Source organism: Anguilla rostrata, chromosome 9 (genome assembly GCF_018555375.3).
Source record: "Anguilla rostrata isolate EN2019 chromosome 9, ASM1855537v3, whole genome shotgun sequence".
NCBI lineage: Eukaryota > Metazoa > Chordata > Actinopteri > Anguilliformes > Anguillidae > Anguilla > Anguilla rostrata.
Genome location: NC_057941.1, coordinates 37,185,518 through 37,211,753, shown reverse-complemented (window position 1 = coordinate 37,211,753; position 26,236 = coordinate 37,185,518). Strand labels below are relative to the sequence as shown.

Sequence of the window (26,236 nt, the reverse complement as noted above, 5' to 3'; positions counted from 1 at the left end):
CGACTCACGTTGTGCCATCTAGTGCTCTGGTTAGTTGGTGTGTTCCCAGCTGGACTAAAAATCCTTCCATCGGGACACAAGTTTGTTATTTTGCTTTGTTATTTTTCCTTTATTATTTTTGAAGCTACTCTGGGTGGAGATTCAACACTCTGTTAGGGGTACGCTATTTGGAAATTTGGTTTCAGGCTATGAGCTATCTGTCTGAAGTTCAGCGTTCAAAGCCGCTCCATGCCCAGTACCCTTTGAAGACAAGCCAGCTTACAGTTAGATTTGGATAGGCGGATAAGGACCAAAGTTCCTGATCTGTCTGCAGTACTTTCCCTTACACCCATTTCTCTTATCATTCACCCTGTTACGGTCTGTCCCTAGACCGAGTTGTAACACAGTCAAAAGATTAAAGCTTAGCTATATACAGCAGTGAATGCTTTGGCACTTGACTGAAGCAATTGTTACCACAGCTACCCTGTGAGGAGGTGGATTTGATTTGAGGTGCATACTATAGTGGCTCAGACATCCAAAGGAACGCAACATTATGCAAAAACACAAATGCAAATGGAAAACACGCTAAGAAATAACAAAACACAAATATAAATATAGCTTCTAAGCAGCGATTCTGGGGTCCAAGCAGGCAGTGCAACATGATGCTGCAATCAGCCATATCCATGCTCACTGAATGTAGAAACATTTAGTTCCCAATGAAGTAAGGGAAGCATCCAGAGATGGTTTGAACCAAGTTTCATGTCAATCACACTTAAGCCGGTCACCCACCGCACGCGTAGCGGCCGCGAGCGCACGACGCGCGTACTACGTCCGTAGTTGAAGTTCTGTTATTACAACGGCAGTGGGCGACGTCCTCTACACCAGCCGCAAACCGGATGCGAAACTTGTGCATGAGTTAAGAAAATATTACCAAATTAACAAACTGAAAAAGGTCTCTTACCAAGTATTCACTTACCCATAATCAGCAGTTGTGAACAAACATGAAATACACAATGTAATCCCACTGCAGATTGCGAGAGCTACTAGGAATATAGAGCTTGAAACAAGCCTTTGTGCGACACAAACGGAACCTGTGTAGACACACGGCGCCATGCTGCTTACGCTACGCATACGGTGGATGACCAGCTTTACACTTCATCACAAGATTTTTACGTGTTTTTTTACATAGAGAAATGGTCTACAATGATGAATTTCAATTCCTCAGTGGAGCAGTGTTTTTTCAGCTAACAGAAACCTTATCTTTCCAACTTAGTTAGGCAGTTGAGCAAAGAGTTCATGTTCCAAATGTCATGTAACCAGACATGCTTCATGAGGAAGATTTTTAAATATTATTTTTTAAAACACTGGTGGTGTTTCGAAAAGTTTTTTTATGAGATTGCATTGAGCTTTCAAAGTGTGTATTTGATATTAGTTTGAGTTTTAAAAAAAAACATATAAGTAAGGTAAGATGGTTTTGCTCCTGAGGTGCCGTTAGGGGACAGGGGAAATTTACCTTTTACCTTTTAATCTACCTGTGGTCTTGGTGTCTCTATCTTAGCTGTAACTTTCACGAGGGAGATATAGGGTGATAGTTATTGGGTAAAAATGTGGCTAAAGCTGTGTGAGGGTTGCAGGATGATTGCGCTTCTGGAAAGCGATTTCCAGGAGGTGTTTGTCTGCCACCATTGAGCATTGACTGGTTGAGCACCTCGAGAGCAAGATCTTGATCCTGAGGGCTAGCTTGCTGGACTCCACAATTCTGAATTGGTAGAGTTCCAGGAACTGAGTAGCTTGTTCTTTAAGGAACTGGTGTGCCCGCCACAACTGGGAAGGGGGGAGAATCCAGAGCAGGCAAGGAGAGATAGTTGGGTGACAGTAAGGCGCAAGCGCAGAAAAGCGCATGCACACCACACAACGGTGACATGTCCAAGCATGACAGGTTGCACCTGAACCAGAGGGGGGTACTGCTGCACTGGGTCAGTGCATGCTTACGGTAGCACAGGAATAATAAAACTGGGGAATTGGGGGGCAGGGAGGGCAGAGTGTGAAAAGGAGGGAGGTGCAGACTGCCCGTATGGAAGCTGTCAAGGCTACCTATAATATAGTGAACACAAATTAAATCTTTTTAAAGCAAAAAATTAGCAAGGGCGGCTTCGGATGGAGGGGGGTGAGGGAATGGGAGAAGATGTGTAGAAGTGATAATCTGAAATTTCATTGTTTAAATGTAGTATAAAAAAATTAATTGGAATTTGAGGCTGCTATGAAGAGTGGGGGCTATGACAGAATTGGGATTACAGAAACATGGCTTGTGGAGGAGAATGGGGATGAATATAAAATAGAGGTAGAAAATCATTAGGAAGGATAGATCCAGTAAGAGAGGTAGTGGTGTAGCTCTCTATGTAAAAGAAAATTTTAATGTGCAGGAAATTCCAGATATTGACCAGCTCATGCCTAATGAGGATATCTGGATTAAGCTCATAGGGGAACATGAAGAGGGCCTAGCAGTAGGCGTGTGTTACCGGCTGCCAGCTTCAGACAGTAGTGAATTCAGTGCTCTTTAGAAACAAAAAAAACAACCTTGTGAGAAAGGTGAGACTGTTATTATGGGTGACTTCAATTGCTATTCATTTGGAATTGATGACAGGACAAGGAAAAAGTGAGGAAGAATTTTTAGATATAATGACCTTGTTTTGGCACAACATGTCCATCAGCCTACAAGACGTAAATCAATTCTGGATGTAATGTAATGATACCAACAGAATTTGTAGCAGTGGTAATCAAGCCACTTGGGACTAGCAATTACTCTGCAGTTAGTTTTGATGTATTTTGGCAAACAAGGCCTCCTCTATGGTCATAATTTTACATTATAGATGAGGCTATTTTAATATGAAAGCAAATTTAAGTAATATTGACAGTGCAGCTTCTTGACTGCAAGACAGTGAATGAAAAATGGGGCAGTTCAAAAGGGGTTATTCTACATGGACAAAGCCATAAAGAAGGGTTTGAGGGGGAAAAAAACTGTATAAGATATATTAAAACGACAGCACAGAGTAATAAGCCTAAATATTGTAATATGCATGCTAAGATTAAAAAATATCTATGGGAAACTAAAGCTTTCTGAAAGGAAAATTACCCAAGATGCAAAAAGTAAACCGTTTCTTTCAATACTGTAGTAGGAAAAGGAAATTGAAGGAGGATGTCAAGTCAATCACAAATATAGGAGCATTGCTTTGTAAGAATAAAGACATTGCTGATGTCTGAAATAGTTATTTTCTCTCGAGTTTTACTAGAGAATGGGTTACTAATAGACTGGAAGGCATATTAAGTACTCATAATGTCTAAGCAGATATTGAAATAGAGGATAAAGAAGTTCTGGATAAATTACATAAACTAAAGACAAAGACAGCAGCAGGCCCTGATGGCATATACCAAAGGGTATTTTTAGACAGTCTTTTAGTCTTTTGAAACTGGAGAAACACCTGAGGACTGGAAGCAAGGTAACATAATACCAAAGGGCACCAAACTGATCCAGGAAACTACAGGCCTGTCAATTTAACTTGCATCACATGTAAAATACTGGAATCTATCCTTAGAGACAAGTTAGAAGTGTTCCTTGAAAATAAAAACATCCTAAGAGATAGGCAGCATGGTTTTTGCAAGGGAAGGTCATGCCTAACAGACCTTCTGGTATTCTTTGAAGAAGCTACCAAGTGTGTTGATTATACCAAGACTTATGATATTACAGTATATAGATTTCCAAAAAGCATTTTATAAGGTACCACATGAAAGACTTCTTAGCAAAATGAAGACAGTTGGAATTACTGGAGGTATTTCACAGTGGGTTTATAACTGGCCAGAAGGTAGAACACAAAGTGTAGTAGGAGGGATATCACCTGAGCAGGGAACTGTTGGGAGTGCAGTTCCACAAGGATCGGTGCTGGAACCACTGCTCTTCCTTTTTTATATCAATGACCTTGACGAGTACATTAGTCAAATTTGCTAAGGATACAAAACTGGGAGGCCAAGCTAATAGTTTGAAATCTACTAAATTAATCCAAGAAGATTTAAACAAAATCCAGAAGTGGCTAGAAACCTGGCAAATGAAATTCAATACAGGCAAATGTAAAGTTTTGCATGTGGGAAATAAAAACATTAGGCAGGATTACTTTATGGGAGGAAAAAAATTGGAATGTGCTCAATTTGTAAATGACTTGGGAGTAATGGTTTGTCAAAGTCTTTCAGGTTCTATGAACTGTGCTGAAGCAGTAAAAAAAAAAAAGGCAAACAGGATGCTGGGATATATAGCCAAAAGTATTGAGCATAATCCAATTAAATTACACTTATCTTATACAATACACTTGCTAGACCACACTTGCGTATTGCGTGTAGTTCTGGGGACCGTACTACAAGAAAGACATAGAGGCTCTGGAAAATGTTCAAAGGGCAACCAAACTGTAGGTTCCATGGACTACAAAAGACACTCTACAAAACTAAAAAGCCCATATGTCCACCTCAGAGGATGGCTCATTTAACCATGGCTCCTACCACAGCTTTCCAGTTACAATACTGGCTTAATGTAAATTTAAAATGCACAACATTCAATAAAACAGGTTGCCTTTGATTCACTCTCTCGGTTCCATTTCCTGCCTCTGGATTCGCCACCCTTCTTCCGTTTCCCTCTTGTATGAGTCCAGACAACAGGAATTTGTAAGGACTGCAACTGACCAAAGCGTGTAAAGCCTCGGCTTCCGGCTACAGGAGGAATGAGACGCTCTGAAGTGCTGCTACATAATTAGCGGTGGTCGAAGAAGAACCAGGAGAGCCATGCATGATGGACGTATCCTGCAAAGCAAGTCCCACGAGGCAAGCAGTCTGCGACAAGGAACTGAAGAAAAGGGCGAACAGCTTCCATGACAACTCCTACAAATTTTGCACAGGAAGCCAGGAAGCATTCTGATAACAGAACCCATATCAAGGATTCAAGTAACTCTGGGCATATAGCATAATTAGCAACAGATGGAATGTGGTAAAATTTATGATTGAATGTACTTGACGGTGCTAACGGTTATTGTGTTTTAATGGTTAATGTAAACGTTCCATGTGTTACCGTTCTTTTGTGTTTGGCTCTTAAGTCATCCACGCAATGCGTTAGTTTAAATACATATCACACACAGAACAGATCTTGCATGTGATCTATTTTAAATACTAACTGGTCATAACATGTTGACGTGTTGATCTCTACAAATGCACCCCGACAGCCATATAGCCGATACCCTTTATCTGTCTGGCACGCTCCATGCGCCATTGGTTAATCATTACCACCAGCGAGTTTCAAACCCCGTTCCATCTTAGTTCCTTTGTTCTCCTTGAAAACATGTCTATGGTGCACAACCGAACACACAGGAGAACATACAACACTCTTTACATAGTTGTGCGCACACGTACCCAATGCTAACACACACATACACACACAACATCCACACACATATTTTGTTGTACACTGTAGTAGTGAACTGTGCTTTGCCCCTTTTGGTACTTTGTGTTCAATAACCTTATATTTCCAAGGTTATCTGTATTGATATTACCCTTGTTTTAAATTGAGTGAGCCACTGCTAATCAAAAGAACTTTCTAAAATACCTTCACCTTTTAGCTGAATCATTTATATTAACTGTAGCTGAATATATAATATTATGATTTGGTTAAGATTAACTATTAATGTGTCATTTTAATAATTTAATTATTAATTGAAATAGCCAATTTATAGTTTATAATACTGTATATTCCCTTTATGAGACTGATTATTACACGCTGGCACCACCTGTGAGGAGATAAATGTATATCTTCTACATTTTGGTGCCCCACTATCAGAAGTAGCGGCATGTCCCCTACAAAACTGATTCCTGGTATGAAAGAGGGTGGTACGATGGTGCAGTGGGTAGCACTGTCACCTCACAGAAAGAAGGTTAGTGGTTCAAATCTCGGCTTGGGGTCTTTCTGTGCGGAGTTTTCATGTTCTCCCTGTGTCCGCATGGGTTTCCTCCGGGGATTCCGGTTTCCGCCCACAGTTTCCCACAGTGAATGGTGTGTGCGCCCTGCGATAGATTAGCGGCCTGTCCAGGGTGTATTCCTGCCTGTCACCCAATGCACGCTGGAATAGGCTCTAGCACCCCCTGCGAACCTGCTCAGGATAAGCGGGTATAAATAATGGACGGATGGTATGAAAGACAAAGCTTTTCCTCAAAGCTATGAGGAAAGATAAGATGCTTAATCACTTCATACAGCCACCGAGCCATATGATTTGATGCACCATCTATTGCTTCACAATTTAGTTAGGGACTAGTACAAAGATGATTCACTGCAAATCTGACATCAACCGGATGCAGATTCTTTTTCAAGTTTTTTAGAAAAATATCAAAAAATCTTGTCGCAGGTTTCATTGGCTAAATAAGATTATTTGTTCCTTCTGAGCAGTAGTCTCAGTCTTAGTTGCATGTGTCCAAGTCAAATGGTTTGAAGGTTATACATTTTCAAAGATGAACATGCTCTATAGCCCCAACACTCGGTCAATTGCAGCTATGTTCTAATAGATTGCATTTTCACACACCCTGAACAGTGCTGCCAAGTTTAAAGAGTTTTCCCCATACCATCTGGGAAATAAGCATTTTCTCTGGAGGAAAATAATAAATAGCTGCAAGCACCGATGTTAGAACCAAGCACGAAGGGTGAGCCGCATAGCACTGAGTACAATTCATATGTTTCTGGAATTTCTGCAAGTAGAGAGTACAAGGTCCAGTCCTTTGTTACTCCCAGCACACAATGCTCCCCCCCACCATTGCCAGCTGCTGTCCATCCCTGTTTTCCTGCCTGTCTGGTTCTTGTCCAAAAGATTTAATTTAATGTGAAATGCAAATAAAGTATGCTTAAACAAACAAATCTACGGATTATAACACATACCTTCCTGGGTTCAAAAAGTTAACCAATACTCAATCCACAGACAGAGAGATTCACTAGTACTGAATCCTGCATGCAATTCATTACAGTCTTTGTGCTTGCATGGTACTTCTAGCCTACATTTAGTCCAACTTAGAATAATTGCTTTCCCCAGGTTTTTTAAAGATAGACAAGGGAAATTGTAATGGTGCTGCTGGGAATAATTTATTCAATAAAGCATGCACACATTTAGAATCAGGACCATAATATGAACTGTCCTGACGGAAGACATTTTTATGAGTGTTATCTCGATGTTCATAGATGTTTACCTACATAGAAAGTGTAAATAAGTCATCTTGCAGTAATTTGTGCAGTTATAGCATATGATGCATGGTTTCCGTGGAAATTAAATAGTTTTCAAGTTAATCAGCTAACAGTTAGCTGCTGAGAAATCATTTAATATCTTTTAAAAAGGTGACCATCTTTACATGGAAGTGTATTATTTAATGTCAAAGCATAATGAATATAGAAATGGCAATACTGTTAATTTGCGTTATTTTTTAAATAATTAATTAATCGAAATTAATGCGCTAATTTGACAGCCTTAATAATAATTTTTACAAGTTTTAAAATAAAAAAACTGAACAAAAACAATAAGGTTCAAGCAACTTCGCTGCTTGGACCTCTAAAGAAATTCATGCGTACATGCCAAGCTTAAATCAGCCAAAATTTGTTGGAGGACATGCTTTTTAGTTCATTCAAAAACGGCAGAAAATCTATCGCGATTTTTTCAGTCTTCATAAAGAAAGGCATCGCTTCATGTCGCTAGATCAAACGGACCAAGAGTTATGCTCTTTCAAATTTTGTATTTTCAATTGAGCGCTAAAGAGTTATCACACACACACAGGGCTGTCTGGGTAGTGTAGAGGTATAAGCACTCCCCTACCAAGTTATCACACACATTTGCCACCGCAGAAACCCAGGTTCAATCCCCGGCAGCGGTACTTCCGGCTTGGTTAGACGTTCCTATGAACACAATTGGCAGTGTTCGCAGGTGGGAAGCCGGTGAGGGTGAGTCCTGACCGTTGCATTAGCGACTCCCTACTGGTTGGCCTGTTCAACAGGGAGGGGATCTGGGGGAGACAGCATGAACCTCCACACGCGTTATTCTCTCCCAGTGAAACTCCTCGCTGTCAGGTGAAAAGAAGCAGCTGGCGACTCCACATGTATCGGAGGAGGCTACACCCTCCCCAGACCAACAGAGGATAGTGCATCGACCAGGACCGTGATTCACATGGGGAATTGGTATAATGACTAAATCGGGGAGAAAATGGGAGAAAAATGGCAAAAAAAAAAAAAGTTTATCACACACACTTGCCAGAAATGAGCAAAACATAAGATGATGTAACTCTTACAAACACAATAGGGATCCAGCAGCTTTGATGCTATTTTCTTGCTTCCTGTATGGTTGAATTAGGGAATTTTTAGTTGTTATATGGAAAAAAGCTATCCTAATTTTATGTAGGAATCGAAAAACTCTCCCAGCTCAATGCCTGCCTGTATTTCCTCTACCAGAGCTGGCCTAAAGTCTAAAAATCCTCTGATTATCGGGTCTGGTACTACAGTACTTGCCCTTCAGTCGTATGCAAGTCCTTGTTGCTTTTCACAAATTGATTTTCTTGCTTCAACATTTTTAGGGGTCCAAGCAGCGAAGCTGGTGGAACACTATTGTATCTGTTAGGATCATTATTATTATTATTATTATTATTTTTCTCTGCTAAAAGTGTCTGAGGCTCAGCAACCATAAGTTGTAGACCAACCAAATTTGGTAGGTGGGTTCCTATGGTCCCCCACTACTCAGCCACTACAAATCACCTATGTCGGCCAGATGGTGGTGCTATAACAAAGAATCATTCTTTAAAAGGCCATAACTCCCACACCATAAGTCAGATCAACACAAACCTTCATCGACCGATGTATCTGAATGTGCTCTACAACTTTGCAATTGGGACCACCTATGTCTGCCATATTGTTTGGCCGCCATTTGGACTTTTTTATTAGTTGAGGTGCGGAAGAGCTGCAGCTCCACATCTAAAGTGTTACGACATCTAGTAAACTCCTTTACGGCAAGCGGCTAGAGGACATCCATGGCGACACAACTAAGTAATCCGACACCATCGGGCCTAGTTTTTATCAGTGAGGGGACGGTCTGAACTTCATAATGGACAATATTATCTATCTGGGCATTCAGAAAAATATTCTTTCACCACTCAAAAATCCTATTCCGTCACAGCAACAAGATAAACCCGACAATAGCCCGAAGATATGCCAATACGGCAGCGAAAACGCTGCTCACTGAGTAATGAAATAAACGAGACAACGTTTTAAAAAATGATACCATGTCATTCTACAGTCAATATCTGGGACTGAATATTGAATTCAACCTTACCGTTGGTTTTACACGTAGAGATGTCCCTTGGTAATGTGTCTTGGTCAATCCGTTTGTGAAACATACGCGTATCTGTGATGCCTGGGCACCTTCAAAAATAGCTGTGCGTAATACCACACCTCTTGTTTATGGCGTTGTCGCCCTTTTTATTCAGTAGGTGAGAGTATAAGCTTTCTAATGACGTATAACATGTCTGATTTTGGTTTTGGAATAGCGTTTTATAGGTCAGCGTAAGCGAAAATGTTCTTATCGCATTCATTTACGCATTCACTGTGGCAGCAGTATAGACGCTGCACCCAACGAAACGTTGTCAACGATATTGCCTAATTCCTTGGAAAATACTATTATTATTGAGGACTTCTGGGCATAGCTAAGCCATATCTTTGCTGATAAATCTCACATCGTTTTCTGGAGCAAAACAGAAGCGGATAGGACTGTCATTGATTTACTGTCTCTGTCTCTATCTACGGAACACAGATAAAATGTCATATTGCTATGTAAGTATTACTGCTCAAAATAATTTGGTTATATACGTTATTTTTGAAATTGAGTGTCTTTAAATAGGTTAATGGTATTATATAATGTGGATATTTCACACTGTAATGTTTTTGTGATGCATGCAGCAGAGAGTGTTGGAACATTTCCAAAACGTGGTGGACGGTTGAAAATTGTTTTCATATAGTCCCATCCCCATCCGTCATTATGCTGAGATATAGCTAAATTTTTATTGATAGTATTTGAGTTTCTCTGCAAACGCGCGAAACACGCTGGTATAGTAAAACAATGATGGTAAATATAGCCTATATAAATAGTCCACTTCGTTCCATTGCTACCATAATATAACAAACTTTCTTGTGTCTACAGCTGCAGTTTCTCGCTGCAATTACTAATATTGAATATAAACAGAAGATGCAATTTATGTCATAGTCTGCCAATGTCAGAAAAAATAATACGGTACTCTGCGCGCAGGACGCAGGTTGCAGGTATGGCGAGTTGATATGTTGTTTTTTTTGTTTTGTTTTTATTATTATTTATTATTTGAAATGTATTATTATTCTATCAGTCTCTGAAGCGCTCTGAAATGTGCATTCTCTGCTAAGCTGAGCAATGGATTGGAATATGTGTCTGACGTAGTGCTGCACGGTATACCAAAACCTCAGCACTTTCTCGGTATTAAAAAAAAAAAAAAAAAAACGGTTCGGTATTAGAATATTCCGACGTTCGGTAGTTTTAAGTCAAATGTAAAAGCCAGGGAAAATTGTCTCCCGCATTACTGATTGAGAGGATGAAAAATGTAATTTGTCAGAATCTTCGCTAGAAGGCAGGTTGCCAAGTGAGGTGACTTGCGCTTGTGCACTCAGCTCCTTGATACAGCGCAAGCTTTGACTCAGTTCACTTCAGTAGCAATAGGTGTTCCAATTTGGAAATATTTTGTTATAGATAGATGCTGTATTGTTATTAAAATATGCTGTTTTTAAATCAATTTAAAGGTGAAAGACCTGTTTTAAAGATTATTTAGTTTACAACTGTTTAATTTTTGAAATATATTTATCATATTTTTCTATTGTTCAGTGTTGTAACACTATAGGCCTATGCATATTCATATGTTGAAGAGGCTTCAACTTAAAGGTTGTTAATAAACCAGGTTGTTAATAAACCATGAATTCGAAAATGAGGTCAACCCTTGTGGACATTACGTTTCTGATCTATTAAGGTAATTTCAGTATCGTTACGTACCGAGTATCGAATTAGCATCGTTTAAGTTCCAAGTATCATTTCAGTATTGAGTATCGTAATACTAAACCTGGTATCAGTATCAAAGTCAAAATTTTGGTATCGTGACAACACTAGTGTGACGCCTTTTTTAGTTGCGGCGCAGAAACACTGCAGCTGTGCATACACACCGGACCATCTAAGTGTTACGACATGCCATCTAAGCGTTACGGCATAGTAAAGGCCTTTACGGGAAGCGGCCAGGACATATCCATGGCGACGTAACGAAGTCATCCGACAGCGTCTCTTAGCACAAAATTGGCACAAAAGTCATCAATATTTTATACGATCATCATGATATTCACTAGATATGTTGGGTGAAGGCATATGATCATGAGGACAAAGCCATTTTACAATCGCTCCATAGGGGGCGCGGTGGTGCCAATGCTTGGACCCCTCCCAACGCCGCTTGCGGCTTTAATTGTATTTGTGTTTGTTTTTTGTCCTTGTTTTCATATTTGTTTCATGTTAATGTCTTTTTCAAATTTGCATTAGCGCTGTAACAACGTTGAGTTGCTTTGGATGTCTCGGCCACAGTAGCTTACATTTATAAAGCATTAAGTTATCAGTGATGAATGTTCATATTTAACCAAATTAAGTACCAGTACCACTAAAACTCCTGAAGCAGAATAAAGATTCCTGTCACATGCTCCACATACCTGGAGCGGGGGGTTATGACACTGGGGGACATCCGGCTGCTCTTCAGAGGAGAGATGTACACATTATTGCTCCCTGGGACCTTCCGGGGGGAGTTGGGGTACTTATAGGGACTACAGGGGATGTTGGGGATAGGCGACAAAGTTGGAGGCTGGGAGGGAGGGCAAACAAGATGGAGGTGAAGAGGAAGCGAACAATTTTGAAATACCTCTCAGCAAAAAAACATGCAAAATGACATTTTAATACAGGATCCAAATCATGCATCGTGTACATGTGTGTTTGGAACCTTATTTTTGGACATTTAAGTGATTTAAGCTCTCATTTTCATCCTCCAATACCTTAAACATCCTAGTCTCTTTCTCAAGTGCTATCGATTCATTGATTTGACTGGTGTGTAATCCGCAAATGTAAGCTTTTCAAATATTTTGAAAAATATTCCCAAATAATTGAAACAAAAAATAAGCTGGCCATATATCCTTTTATGCCCAATATTGAACATATTAAAACTAAGTTCAGGATTAAACATTAAGGGTTGTGTCTAAAAAAATAATAATACAAATTTAAGTATGCCAAAATGTTCAAATGGTCTTGTCCAATAGAAGTACGACAGGCAGTCCAGGAGAGGACAGCGTCTCACCCTTGGAGAGGCATACTGTAGGATGTTGGTCTTCAGCCTCTGCATGAACACCAGGTTGTAGAAGACTATGATGGAATCGTACTGACCGTCACGAATCAGCACCCTTTTGAAGGTCTGCGAGGCAGAAGAGAGGAGAAAGGAAGACCTGGTAAGACGGTCCTATGCTAATTTTCAGTTCTGTTTAAGCACACACATATAACGACATGCCTTGCGCAGGCTGTATATATATACCTGGGCAACATTATCACTTGAAATATTTAAACAATTTAGACATAGATGTGGCCTCTGCTGCAGGTGCTCACCTCCTGGTTGGTGTTGGGAAGATTCTTGTAGGCTGTGACGATGGTCTTGAATCTCAAATCAATGTTCTTCACTTTGCAGATGGCATACATGGCTGACATCATCAACTGTTGGCATGATTAAAAAGTGAGCCAAAGAAAGGTGGTGAAGAAAATTATGTCTTGTTTTCTGTATTCAGTCTACATCAGTGATATTCACTCAATATTGGAAGGCACAAGGTCTTTAGGTTTTTCTTTTCACATTAAAATCAGCAGCCAATTCAGACCTAAGTAAGGTGAAAAAGAAACCAGATCAAGTAAGTTAACCATGTAATCACTTGATCCAATTGTTCAAAAAAGTAGTAGCAACAGCATATCCTGCAGCTCTTCCAGGAAAAGCATCAATACCCCTGGTCTACATCGCTCAATGACTACAGCAAGCATAGAATACAGCAAATGCCACGACTGGGTTTTAGTAATAATAAAAGAAAAAAACAACAGAAGCTTTCTAAAAACCAAAGCAGAGTAAACTTCGGTCTAGTGAGGTAATGCATTTTAAAAATATAAAATTTTAGAAAGAAAACAAAAAAGGAAAGAAAATTTTGAAAATAATAGCAATTAACTGCTAACATGAGACTGGGGAACACACTTCCGTCTGAATTTTAGTGCATCTCCATTAATGTGTAACTAGGTGATGAGAGACTTCAGCGTGTATGAGGCAAGGTTATTATTGTAAACTAAAACAAAGATGAAAACTGTGCATGAAAAAACTGGTAACACCACGCTTCAACACCTTGACATAAGGCTGACAATGTCATACACATGACATAACAGCTGTTACAAGATGACAACAGATCATGTCAGCTTATGTTGAATGACAAAAAACTCTCATCATTTATCGGTACAGTAAATGTTATGACAGATATTGCTTGGTCTTATTTTTCAAGGTTTCAAGCTAATTAACACTAGGAGCGCTGTGACAGGTCATTTGACCTGTCACTGAGATATTTCGGAGTTTAGGATTTTTTTCATTTAGTTACTAGCAAGCTACATCATCCGCATTCACTGACTTTTCCTAAATATTTGTTCTTTACGTACCAGCGTAGTAGGAATGTCAAAGTCCCGTTTGGAAAATGTTAAAAGCACCTTATTTCACTTCCGTGTGTGTTATAACAGTGTTGTTAAATTACGGCCGTCTTCAGACTAAGGAGTCAGTTTTCCTTCACCACACCAGGAGGCGCAAGGATATACTTTTCATCGCGGTGGACACGCATTTATATTTGTACGAATGTTTTATTTATTTTGTTATTAGAAATATTTGTTTATGTTTATTTTGAATAATACATTATATAATGTTTTAAATATGTGATCTTAAAAAATATTTTTATAGGCTATTGCGTTCGTTTTGTGATCATTTGTTTATGCCTATGCCTTTCCCTTGTGTTCTGAAATCATAGCCCTACATTTTATTTTTACAGTTATTATACAACTGGAAATTTCTAAATAAGGGTTAAAATAAAATTGATCCGTCTTCAAATGCATAAACAATTTTTTTTTTTCAATTTTATGCATTATCATTCTCGTGCACAATGGCTGCATGCGACACGTTCACGTACAACAACAATGCTGCGTATGATATTGAAAAAACTAAATCTAAGCTAAAGAAACGACTACAATATAACAAGATAAAAATATATTCAAAGCGCTATTTGTTTCGGCTGTTAATTTGTTTATTCATAGAATATTACAGTGAATACGTCTTTTTGTAGGCCAACCCGGACGTTTCTTCCGCCATGGGTTCCCTCGGCAGATTGCCAATGCATTTTTCCAATAGGGATTTAGTTTTCTTCCGAAAATAAGACCTATGGTTAATTTATGCCTAAAACAGTTTCACGTTTTGTTTTACGAGTTCTATGGGTTCGCCGCTCACTCACGCTTAGCGTTCGACGCTCAGCGTGCATGCGAGCTAGTAAAACAAGAGTGGTTATTGCAAAAATGTGACCGCTCTTGTAGTTTCAATATAGAAACTTAGCCTACTTTTCAAAAGCACATGACAGCTTAGAAATCCACGGTTGACAAACAATCGTGAAGCTCATTTAGGCTTACGTTCACCACAAACCTTACTTTCGGCAGAAAACTAAATCCCCACGGGAGAAATCTGATGAGAACCCAATGCCAACTTACTTCCGGGTTTTAGGACTACAAACTATTGCAAAAACAATCTAAAATAAAGAAACCACTACAATACAGCATGATAAAAATATATTTGAATCATAGCGTAGTTTGTTAGTTTATAGTTAGTCATGGTTTGTTTCGGCTGTTAATTAGTTTATTTATAGAGTGTTTCAGTGAAGACGTCTTTTTGTACACCAACTCGGACGTTTCTTCTGCCATCGGTTCCCTCGGCAAATTTCCTATGCATTTATCCCAGACGGATTACGTTTATTTAGTGCACTTGTTATCAGTGGACTTTCTGTGAGTTCTGATCAAGCATACCTTGCTCGTTGATGTATACACACACACACACACACACACACACACACACACAAAAAATATGCTAAAAAAAATTATAGCTGTATCATATCCTATTTTCTGTGAGGTAAAAATGTGACGTGACACATTTGGCTTTTGAGGGACCAGGAAATAGGGGACATTCGTTTCAGGGAGTAAAGGTTTTGGGGGGAAAAAATCATTGTGGAAGCACGTGAGTGGTGACACGATGTCCGGTTAGGCTAGGCTTTGCAGTTGCTATTATGTATAACTCCACAATTTTTTAAAAACATAGTATTAACCTTTAGGCTACTTGAGAGAACAATAAATGTAACTATTACATAGCCTACAATCAAAAATGATTTCTCAAATGTGAAGTGTCTTGTGATGTGTTCGTGTGGTGTATGCTGTTATTCCGTTGAGTAAACTAGTAATAAAAATCTTTTTTAAAAACAGTAAACTAAATAGAAAAAAAGAATAAAAATGTAGAAAAAAGTATAAGCAAGAGCGAGAGATTGTTGCGTAACTAAAAGTAATACAAGGCATACTTTGTAGCGTAACTAATTACGGCTAAGCAAAATACTTGTATTATTTTGAGTAGGCTAACATAACATAATAATATTATGTGCCGGACAAATAGAACATTTTACCTCTCCCTGGAGAGATATCAACTTTCAAACATTCACACGTGGCATAAGTGAACCATTCTCAAGTGGGACATTCACATGTCAATCTAAGGGTAAGGGTAAGACCACTGATCTGTATGGGACATTCAACGCTCACCCCTCCCCCACCGAGAACACAGAAAACTTCAGATGCTTTAGCGAAGCATGGCACAGCATGGTTATGCTGACCGTAATTTTCACTTACTTAGAAAGAAAGCACATATTCATGCATGCACGTATAAAGATGAGACGGCATCTTGAGCAATGTGCTATCGACCGAACTTGCAATGTCAAATCACATGATGGCAAAGGCAGCTAAGCTTACAAACTCCGCGGCATATAGGCGACCAGCAGCTCTTTAGTTTGTTGGTCAGTTGGTCCACAAAAGTGTCCTCCTGTGGATGCATGCGCGGTCGCAGCTATTGCGGATTTGGGCTTGTTATTACTGATGTTTTATGTTTACTATTAACATTTAGCCTACTAATGTTTTATATTGATTTTCTTGTTTATTGATTTGATATCAATAAATACATTTGCTTATCCATAGATTGAATGGAAATTTTTAAATATTGTTTTCACAGTTGAAAATGTAGGTTTTGAAAATATAAGTTAGGTCTATTGAGGTGAAGTCTCCAATCGCCATCACTGGTGTCGTGAAGAGGAAGAAAATCACACCCCTCTGCGAAGCTGAACATTCACACCTACTGGGTTTGACTCGGGGCCATAGAGAAAAAACTATCAGCTCTGGTTTCGCTAAAGGCATCTAAAGAATTCAGTATTCTGGTGCTGGGGGAGGGGTGAGGGACGATTCAATGGATGAGCGTGAACGATCGTGCGTGAATAGCTGGTAGTTTTTTTGAAGCTATTATCATGAGTAGGCCTTTTAGGCCTACTGAGTAGTAAAAAGAGAAATGCCCAAAACAAAGATACAAGTGTCACACTTTTACTTGTTTTTTAAGTTTTACTTATTTCTAGTCATAATAGGTTCGGACCTTGTTTCATATTCAAAAATTAGAGCCTTGCACGTTAGGAACTGTGTTAGAAGACTGCTCACGCTGTCTGCGTAGATGCAACAGCACATGCATAAACTATCGGGATGCGTTGCGTGGGAATATAGGCGTCTCTGTGCTTTACCATGTCCACGCAATCATTGATAGGGTTTATGGAGTTTATGAAACTAATTGCCCACATAATTACTATTCCACTTTCAGCAATACATTTACAGTTACCAATCGGGAGAAACAGGTCGCTACCACTAATGTTACTAATGATCGGCACATGTAATGAACAATTTTCTTACACTATCATAGGATTGACAGCCCAAGCAAGAATCACGTCAAATAACCAGGAATAAATGTATCATTATTTATATTCTTTTAAAATATTTAAAATATTGCGATCGTTTCGTTATCATCTCTCTAAAATGCATGCGAATTTCGTTTGTATTCCTACACAAACGAAAATCATAGTCCTACATAGTTATGCAAGTGGAAAAATTTATATAAGGGTTAAAATGAAATGCATCCATGTTAAAATACCACACAATGGAAACAGATATCCTACACGTTTGCAGATGTTGCTATTATGTGCAACTTTTTTAATTTTTACGCAGAGTATTCACATTTAGGCATCTACATAATTATCAAAGTTTTAATCGAAAAGATTGTTAATGTAACATGTTATGGATGTTACATCCTATCAAGGAATTTACTTTTCACGCACCACACCACGCCCCTCACACCTGAAACTATAATGGCATGGGCGGGGCTGTTATAATAATTTCTATTCAAATTATTATTGGGCTACGAAAATATGGCTATAAAAGAGAAGCATGATTATTTCGGCGACCAGTTCGGTTTGGTATCGCTTGCCAAGATGAACACACGACCACAGAGATACTCTGCCAAGCAAGCTTTGGACCTGATTCAGGATGCCAATGAAATGGATTCGGGCGATGAGGAGTTGGAGCTGGATATTGAATTTGATTCAGCTTCTGAATCTGATTCTGAAGTTGAAACTGAGACTGCGACTACGACTGAGTTTGTCTCAGAGAGAGAGGAAAGGGCAAACGATGGGACAGTTTGGGTCGAACAGACTGCTGGTAATGCTCTGGGCAGAGCACCATCCTGCAATATCTTACGGGAAAAGGCTGGGCCCACACGGTGCGCCAAGGAGAACATTGTAAGTCCGCTGAGCAGTCTGCTATGTCTGATTGACATTCTGATGTGGGGGCAGATTGTCAAGTATACTGTGGCAGAAGCCCACAGAAATGGTGCAGAAAACTGGGACCTGTCAGTCGACGAATTGAAAGCTTTCGTGGGACTGCTGTATTTACGAGGCATCACTGGCGGTAAAAGTATGAATTTAGAAGACTTTTGGTCTTCAGACTTGGGAAAACCATTTTTCAATGAAACTATGTCGCGGCAAAGGTTTCGGGACATCATGCGCTATCTCAGATTTGATGACAAGGACACAAGGGCAACACGTCTTGAGAAAGACAAATTTGCCATTATTTCCGAAATATGGAGCAAATTTGTAAGCAACAGTACTGCGTGTTACACACCTGGAGAAAACATAACTGTTGATGAGCAGTTGTTCCCAACTAAAGCGCGGTGCCGCTTCACGCAGTACATTGCTACTAAACCAGATAAATTTGGGATAAAGTTCTGGATAGCAGCCGACGTTGAAACGAAGTACATGCTGAACGCTTTCCCATACCTTGGGAAAGATGAGGCGAGGCCTGTCGGTGAACGATTAGCTGACAATGTGGTCATGCGCCTTGTGGAACCCTTCGTCGGAAAAGGAAGAAATATAACCTCGGACAATTTCTTCACATCGATTGCCCTGGCGAACAATCTACACGCAAAAAAAACTACATTGGTGGGTACCATGAACAAAAAGAGGAAGAAGTGCCCCCTTCTGCGAAGGCACAAAATCAAGAGAGATTTTCCACCACGATCTGGAGAGCTGGACACGCTACACTTACGGTTTATCAGTGCAAGCCCAAGAAAAATGTGTGCATTTTGAGCACTATGCACAAAACCGTATCGATCGACACTGATGCCAAAAAACTGCCAGAAACCATCGCCCATTACAACGCAACAAAATGGGAGTGGATGTTTTGGACCAGATGGCACGGCTGTATTCGGTCAAGGGGGCAGTCGTCGTTGGCCAGTTGCCGTTTTTACAACATTTTGGATCTGGCTGCAATCAACGCCCATGTTTTGTACACGCAATGCATGAACAAAACAATTAGTCGGAGAAGATTTATTCTTGAGTTGGCCAAGGAGTTGCGTGCAAATCACATGACCGCAAAGGCAGCTCCGCGGCGTACCGTCCTAGCGCCCCTCTGCAGTCCAGAAACCCCCAACACACCACAGCGAGAGCGGTCACTAAAAAGAAAACGCTGCCAGGTATCCAGATGTGGAGGGAACAAAACTTGTGATATCTGTGACAAGTGTAAACGACTTGTCTGCGGCAAATGTACAAAAATGCAACCCAAGCTCTGTCTTGAATGCTGCGGCGTTACCGCATTACCAGCAGCTCTATTGCTAATGTTTTATATAGATTTTTATTTATTGATTTGCGGGGTGATTCTAAATAATTCAACTTGCTAGCTATATATTTAGCTAACGTTATATTTTCAAAATCGTTTCAACTTCCTAACAATGTGCTGTATGCTTTTTGATCTAATAAAGCAAATTACTGAAGACAGGTGTCTCGTCTTTTTACTTTGTTGCTATCTCAATTTGACTTTGTGTGTGCGCTGAAGCGATAATCAGTTTTGAAATTCCACTTGGTTGCTAAGGTCTTATGTACAGTGCGGTATTATTCAGTGTTACGAATGGGTGTTTTTTGTAATTACGATGAACAAGAGACTTCTTTGGATTTCGAATCCCCAGTCGAATAGTCACAGCTAGCTAGGCTATTACCTGCTTGCCTGTATAGCCTACATGTTTTCTGGTCACCGGAAAAAACTCGTTTGAACAACAGAATTCTTGCATGTATATATTTGCTATGGTCTTATGTACAGTGCGGTATTATTCAGTGTTACGAATGGGTGTTTTTTGTAATTAGTCTACGATGAATAAGAGACTTTGGATTTCGAATCCCCAGTCGAATAGTCACAGCCAGCTATGACCTGCTTGCCAGTGTAGCCTAGCCTACATGTTTTCTGGTCACCGGAAAAAAACTCGTTTGAACGACAATATTTTTTACATGTATATTTATAAAACAGAAAACCCGACCCTAAAATTCGCACGGGTGATGATGCGTTTCCCTCCAACGACAGCGATCAGTGATCACATGCGGAGGGAAGCGGCTAATTTTAGCAAATTGGCGATTTATATGTTGTTAGCCTATTTGATTATTAGCATTTATGATATTATGCATGAAGAATAAACTGTCAAATTTGTTTTTTGAAAAACAGGTTTGACCTCCCTACAATCTGTTTATTGTTAGCTTTTCATACAGACATACTGTTTATTCTAAATACATTTATATTGCAACAATGTGTTGACTAGAATGCCGAGCCGTAACTAAAACATAACTTACTCTGATGCTCTGACAGTCTAAAATCTCGCAAATATTTCATTAGGACAATGGGCTGGCAACCTTTGTCAGCTCCTGTCTAATAAGCGCCATCTAGCGAACAATGCGAATATTTCCAGTTTGAAGGCTAATGTGTCTTTTGACCCTTGGCCGCGCGAAAAGTTATTTGAATGCCAGGAAATGGTCCGGCGCTCCTGGTGTTAAAGGAGAAACATGGTGGTTTTCACACTTCCTCGGTTTTATGTGCTATTTGCACAAGAGGCATTGAAGAAACATGATGAGTAAAGTATTAAATATGTCCGTTCTTTATTTTTGGAGAAATATGCGTTTTAAATTTATCATCCTATTTTCAGGCGGTTGAGAATGTTATCAACTTCGTGCGTCACGAGTACAGTAACCACTCCCCTTTCCACGCCCCGTAAAGAAATCTGACTGGACACACGTCCTGCTACAAGAGTGCTGTGAAGTTTACGTAGCAAACAACAAGGCTGAATCCTTCTGACGTAATTTACATAGAAACTATACACTCAGATCGCATAGTTTCACTTACTGTAGCCAAGCGGAATCGGTAACGTTACAGAAAATATATAACTTTAAAAGGTTTAATTCAATCTTCTACTGGGACTTGTGTCGGGAGGGTGTGAAAGAAAATTTTGGTGCAGCTGACTATAATCAAATGTTTTTCAGATTTACGGTTCGATTGAGCAAGTATCATTCAAAGTACATTTTCATGGGTTAGTGCTGTCCGATTGCACTAGCTACTTCACATCAACCTTGTACAGCGATCAGTAAAGGCTAACAGCACAGCACCACTTAATTATTGTCACTTCTATCACCACTGTAATAAACAAAAAAAAAGGCGACAAACTACCTTTTCTGTGAGAAATGTATTGTCGAGCTCACTGCTGGCGACATTCTAAATCTACGCTTTGCCATCCCTACAGTCAGTCAGATTGCTGTGATAGCTCATTCTAAATGGATAACTCGTGACCCATAGTTTGTGCCGCTGGCTTACAGGCAAGATAATGCAAATATTTGACTAACGTTAGGTTCACTTATTAGAGTGCCTTTTAAGGACTATTAGACAATCTCTGGTTGGTCATATTCATTTATAGCTAGCTAGCTAACGTTAGCTAGCTATGTAGTTTGCTTTCATAATGAAATGTTATCGATAACCTTAGCTAGCTAGTTTGCTTATATAAGGACGTTATAGTTGTGGTTTTATCTTAACTTGGCTGGCTAGCTAGCTAGCTAGCTAGCAAAATTATTATTGGATATAAGTCAATGTCCTTAGCTGTGGATACTTTATATACTAAGTTAGCTAGCTTGTGAAAATTCAGTGTCCCAAGATAAGCGCGTATCATGGAGGTAGCTATGGTAATGGGGCACGGTCTGTCAATCATAGCTAACTGACAGTTCTCATTACCACGCCCAGACAGTTCGGGTGAACTTTTATAGTGGGGAATTTAGGCTTAGCAAAATACATTTTAAAATACATTTAAATGACTGAATAATAAAAAAATTATGCACATTTGTTTTGTTGTTGCGTAAAGACAACTGGCAATTGTCACATTCAACCACCATGTTACTCCTTTAAGGACGGTTTGCAAAATTAAACATTTAAAATAATTTGATTTATTGTCTATTTTACACAATACTAAGTTTAAATATTGGCATAATACCTGTTTCTAAACCTCTAAAACCCTTCCCCTAACAAATGGGGTACACACGAAAAAAAAAAAACTTGAAATCAAAACATTTTACAAAATAAAAATAAACTCATGAAAAATTCAAAACTACAATAAAAACCCTGTTACGAGGTGTGTTACCTGGTCCAGGTGGCGGTCTCTCATTAGCTCATACTCATGCTGTAGTGTGTGCTGGAACAGGGTCCACATGACTGGCTCCAGCTCGGGATGAGAGGTAAGCAGGCGGGAGCACATCATGTTCAGACGCAAGTATGCCAGCCGATACACTGAAACAAGAATTCCCAATAAAATTTTTTTTAAACTTACTAACCAAAAACGTATGATAGAATTGTTAATAAGAATACATTTTGTTACTGATATCTAAACAGTTAAACTATTTCAATTAATGATTTGCTCAAATCTAACCAGCACTGGAGTCTGCAACCCTGGTCCTGGAGAGCTGCAGGGGTGGTTTTTTCTCCCACTTTTTTATTTTTCAGAAATTATGCTTTTGTTAACTGAATACATTTAAAACACATCATTATGCTGTAATTATTTGGAAAATTCAAGTATTTGGTGTTACGATACAGCGAATGAAAACACCTTTTTCTGAATAGCAAAATCTAGTTAAGCCCTTACAATGAATATGCTAAATACAATAAATAAATTCATAAATAAAATCATTTAATTAGTTAAATAAAAAATAAAAAAATCAGTTACATACGCATCTAACAATCTACAACCGAAAAGCAGGTAAACACCTTACTACTCTTAAACATGGTCTACACATGTACAGATGTCTTGGGTGTCTAGGGTGCCTTTCATGTCCTCAAAATAAACCATCCGTTTTCATGTAAATTGTAGAGCAGGACCATATCAAAATATGTATTATTAGGGCCGTCTGGGAAGTGTAGAGGTATAAGCACTCGCCTACCACCGCAGAGACCCAGGTTCAATCCCCAGCAGCGGTACTTCCGGCTTGGTCAGATGTTCCTACGAACACAACTGGCAGTGTTCACGGGTGGGAAGCCAGTGAGCACATGTATCAGAAGCGGCATGTGGCAGTCTACACCCTCCCCAGATCAACAGAGGATAGCGCATCGACCAGGACTGTGGCTAGTCGACACGGGGAATTGGTATAACGATAAATTAGGGAGAAAATGGCAAAAAAATGGCAAAAAAAGTTTATTAGTGTTGAGTAAGCTTTTATTATGATAATAACCTAAAGAATAAACCTGAATACATTTTACAGTTTTCTTTCTTGAATGCAGGCAATTTTACCCCATCCTGTGCTGTTCACTCAACTTCAGTGAGAGCAAAAACTGAACAAATCATACAAATAAATAATTTTTAAAAACTTTCCACATTTTCTAATTTTTGTTTTTCAGATATTTCTCAAATTAAGTGTTTTGATCATACATTTAATTTAATTTTTAAATAATAAAATCAAAGATTTTGTGCACGCCCAAGTCGCTGTTCACCATCATATTGTGATATCTGCCCACTTAACCGTCTGGGGTCGAGAGCTCCGCCGGCGGAGCTCGGCAAGATTAAATGAATCCATATGAATCCATATTAAAAGATTTATTTTTAGTTGAACATGTTATTATGTACCATTTTAAGGCCTTTTTGATTTCCTTTCTGAAGAAACTGTCGAAAGCAATGTGGGATCAAGCTAGTGTTTGTTATAAAGTGTTTTTGTCTTTTATGTCTGTGTGTGATATGTTGTTTTTATCTGCTGCTGTAACACCCACATTTCCCCACCTGGGGATTAATAAAGTCTATTTTATCTTTTCTTAAAGCAAATTATAAAGGTAGTTCCAAATGTACCCTAATACAGATTTAGAGGTCAAAGGTCAGTTAATTTAGAATCTTGGAAATGTGTCCAGTGGATAGATGTGACTGTCAGCTTTCCAATGATATATGGTTTGATGGTATTTTGTATCCGTTAGCTTGTGTTATACTGGCTATATTTGTGAAATGGCTTAAAATATGAACAAAAAATGAAGGATGGAGGGATGGAAAAAAGGAGTGATAGCACATAGAAAGCTACCATTGCTGCAATGCTATCACACATTTTCCAACACTAGGGACCTTCAAAAAAATCACTGAGACATCGTCCCTCCAAATGGTACCGACCGACCCCCCTGGCTCTTGGACTATATTTCTTTTGCTTTTCTGCAAGCGTCTTTTATACTTATGTCTTTGTCAAAACCATTGTTTTACATATATAGCAAAGCGATAGTGCTAAACGGTACACGTTGAACAGACTGTACAAATTCACTATTCAAGGATAGCTACAATCCACAACCGTTAATCAAATTGAATCGAATGGAATAAAATTGAATGGACCCACGTGACCACATTTCCCTTACAAGTTCTTACACAGTTCACTGGGCTACTCGCTTAGCTACAGGTTGAACTAATGCTATTCACTTAGCTACTTGCTTTACTACCAGCATAGCTATTTGTTTGACTACTTGTTTAGCAATAGGTTGCGCTCAATGATATTGTGAATAGTTTAGCTGTTGAAATGGCTCTTTGAATGGTTGTAATCGCTTAGATAAGGCTAATGACTTGATGTTTAGTTTGGCCTTTTTTATTTTCAGGATTTCGTCCAGATGCTTTGCAACTTGGCAGCGTAATACAATTCTAAATAAAGTCTGTGTAAAGTCAGACTTTACATTTGAAGGTCATCTCCTGGTTCATTAACTTGCCAATATTCTAAAAAGCTATTTTTTTCCATTCCAGTAAGTACACTGACTACAGAGTAATCTAGAATTAAATATGATTTTAAAAGGTTTTATCTATGGTATCACAATGGGGTGATGTGTGTACATATGGTTCTACATATGTAATTCATGTTTTTGTACCATCTAGGAATGAGAGGTGGATTTACGCACATACACTATCGTTGATAGCCTACATAAATGTAAAAGTGGAAAACTCAGATGCTTTATAGGGTGCACACCACTTAATCGTATGTAATTCTGACAAACTACGGTTGTCTCATTTTGCCTGATTCATCATTAGCAATGTATGTTTCCTTTAAACGAACTATACTATATTTAATGTTTAAACCAAACTAGTGTACTATGCTTGATTCTTTCCCTTTCAGTCATTGTTTGGTTATTTGAATAACCAATGTGGTTGCTACAGGAAAATGTATAATGTTCTAGAATCAAGGGGACACAAGAGTAGACTGCCGTTGATGGTTATGTTGGATTGATTTAGAAAGCATTTTTGTAATTACCATCAAATACTACTAATTAACAAGATATACAAAATTAAAGCATGACTTAATTACCCATGTATAGACTGCATCCAGCCGTTTAACGGTGATTCTCAATATGAAAACACATATACCTGATGTTTGATAACATGGCCATACAAAGGTGAGGTTATTTTAATAAGATCAGAGTGCAGAGAACATGAAACCCAAAACCAAAGAGGGCCTTAGCAAGAAAAAGGTGTACAAACAAAAGAAAGAAGGTCAAACTGTAAGGAGCCAGCAATCGTCCTTGCATGCCTAAAATAATTTCCCTACAGAAAACCAAACCTGTGGGAAATAGAAAGGACAACATGTCTGTACACCCAGCAACATACATATACACTTTGCTCACACCTTCTGCTAATGAAGCTACCAATCTATCTCTTGGGCTGCAGTGGCATGAGGTTCTGAAAGTGTCATTAGCCCTTTTCCTCTGTCCCCACTTTCGTCCAAACAACATGGGAGAAACCTATAAAACTTGCTGCACGGTCACTCCCTATGCCCACTGAGTAATTTTGGCACTGATACAATATTTGTTAAGTGGCATAAAATTGGCTGTTTGTGCTTGGACTCTGTGTATTGCTGCTTGTAGCTACATTTATTATTATTTACCCAGGGTTTCGGCTTATATCGTCTGTTTGGACTAGCGAAAACAGATAAAAATTGGTAGGACTGAAGGCTGAGGGTCCCTATGATCTCTATTTAAATTGTACCATTGGCAGCGCTATTGTGATCAATCAAACATTCAACATTTAAAAGATCATAGCTTTTGAACTGATCGAATCAGAAACACAGATTCATCTCCTTACATCAAACAATCTCTTGGACCAATAAAGTGCAGCAGATTGATATTTCTGAAAAACCATA

General features: G+C 39.0%; 1 protein-coding gene across 4 annotated transcripts in view; it reads right to left on the bottom strand.

The window, feature by feature from the left end:
- rb1 (retinoblastoma 1) overlaps positions 1-26,236 on the bottom strand; it is a 195,198-nt gene that overhangs the window by 4,330 nt on the left and 164,632 nt on the right. For 3 of the 4 annotated variants that reach the window (XM_064352020.1, XM_064352021.1, XM_064352023.1), the window contains 4 exons: positions 22,240-22,385; positions 12,729-12,833; positions 12,427-12,540; positions 11,792-11,940 (listed from right to left, as the gene is read on the bottom strand). In XM_064352020.1, the coding sequence (XP_064208090.1) occupies positions 11,792-11,940; positions 12,427-12,540; positions 12,729-12,833; positions 22,240-22,385 (514 nt within the window). Of the gene's footprint in view, positions 1-11,791; positions 11,941-12,426; positions 12,541-12,728; positions 12,834-22,239; positions 22,388-26,236 lie in introns of all 4 variants that reach the window. The other variant, XM_064352024.1, reaches the window with a different exon arrangement.